The sequence below is a fragment of the Pygoscelis adeliae genome, unplaced genomic scaffold (assembly GCF_000699105.1).
Source record: "Pygoscelis adeliae isolate BGI_AS28 unplaced genomic scaffold, ASM69910v1 Scaffold123, whole genome shotgun sequence".
Lineage (NCBI taxonomy): Eukaryota > Metazoa > Chordata > Aves > Sphenisciformes > Spheniscidae > Pygoscelis > Pygoscelis adeliae.
The window spans coordinates 3,677,067-3,678,030 of NW_008824650.1; the positions used below are offsets into that span (position 1 = coordinate 3,677,067).

A 964-nucleotide genomic window follows, 5' to 3' on the forward strand; every position below is an offset into this window, starting at 1 on the left:
GCTGCTCTCCAGGAATGGTTGTGGTGGTGCCTCCTGCTCTTATGCAGAGTGCTAGCACAAGACTCAAGTCACCCAGAAGCCCTTAACATTAAGGGGTTTAAGTGATAAACAGACCTGTGAAGAGTCAAGGCTCATGCAGAAGGCAAGATAGGGTAGATAAAAACCTCTGGCTTAATTTAACTCACCTACTGCTCTGCTCTTTTCAGACACTGTATATTCATACTCAGAGTTATCTGAAAACACCCAAGTTTTAATTATGCTTTTTATCCCTCTTTGCCCTCCTACTTAGATGTTTTCTGGAAGCCCTGCTCATGCTGAAACTCTGATCCTTAATCTGGAAAAAAATATTTTTACTGGCTGTAGAAAGATAAAAACCAGAGCCCTCAAAACAGAGACAGTGTTTATGCTTTAGCAAAAGCAAAAAAGCAGGATGGCTGGCTGGTGCTCACCTTACGATCATTGTAGAAAGGGTCAAGGTCCTCCAATGGCTCCCCAATGAGCTCTGGAGGAACAGTCCCATAGATATCGGGCAGCTTCTTGCAAGCTTGCAAATCAAACTGAGGCTGAGGTTTCTCTTCTTCACCCAGCTGCTCTCTGTATTCCTGCTTTGCATTCCTTGCAAGCTTCTCCGCAATTCGTTTCTCAATAGCAGCCAAGGATTCAGGCGTGAACCGGTGGAAGCTGTTAGTACCCGGTGGTAACAAGAAGTCAGCCATCTTTTCATCCTGCTTTGTCTTTACTGGTCTTTACTCCTAGTAGTGGAAACAGCTGAAACAAAAAGTACCAAAGGTTAGTGAGAGGAGCAAAGCAAGAAGAACAAAGCCATCAGAATGAAAAAAATAACCCAGATAACTTGTAGGCTATCTATTATCAGGAAACCCTTCATCTATTTTTATGTGGTTAGTAGAACATCAAGGAAAGCAGAAATGACTGAAACTGTAATTTCAATTAGGAATCACTCACG

General features: G+C 42.7%; 1 protein-coding gene across 1 annotated transcript in view; it reads right to left on the minus strand.

Annotated features, from left to right (window-relative positions):
- SCN5A (sodium channel, voltage-gated, type V, alpha subunit) overlaps positions 1-716 on the minus strand; it is a 180,075-nt gene extending 179,359 nt beyond the window's left edge. Inside the window, exon 1 of the mRNA XM_009322497.1 lies at positions 450-716. Within this exon, the coding sequence (XP_009320772.1) occupies positions 450-716 (267 nt within the window). The remainder of the gene's footprint in view (positions 1-449) is intronic.
- Between the last annotated feature and the right edge of the window lie 248 nt (positions 717-964).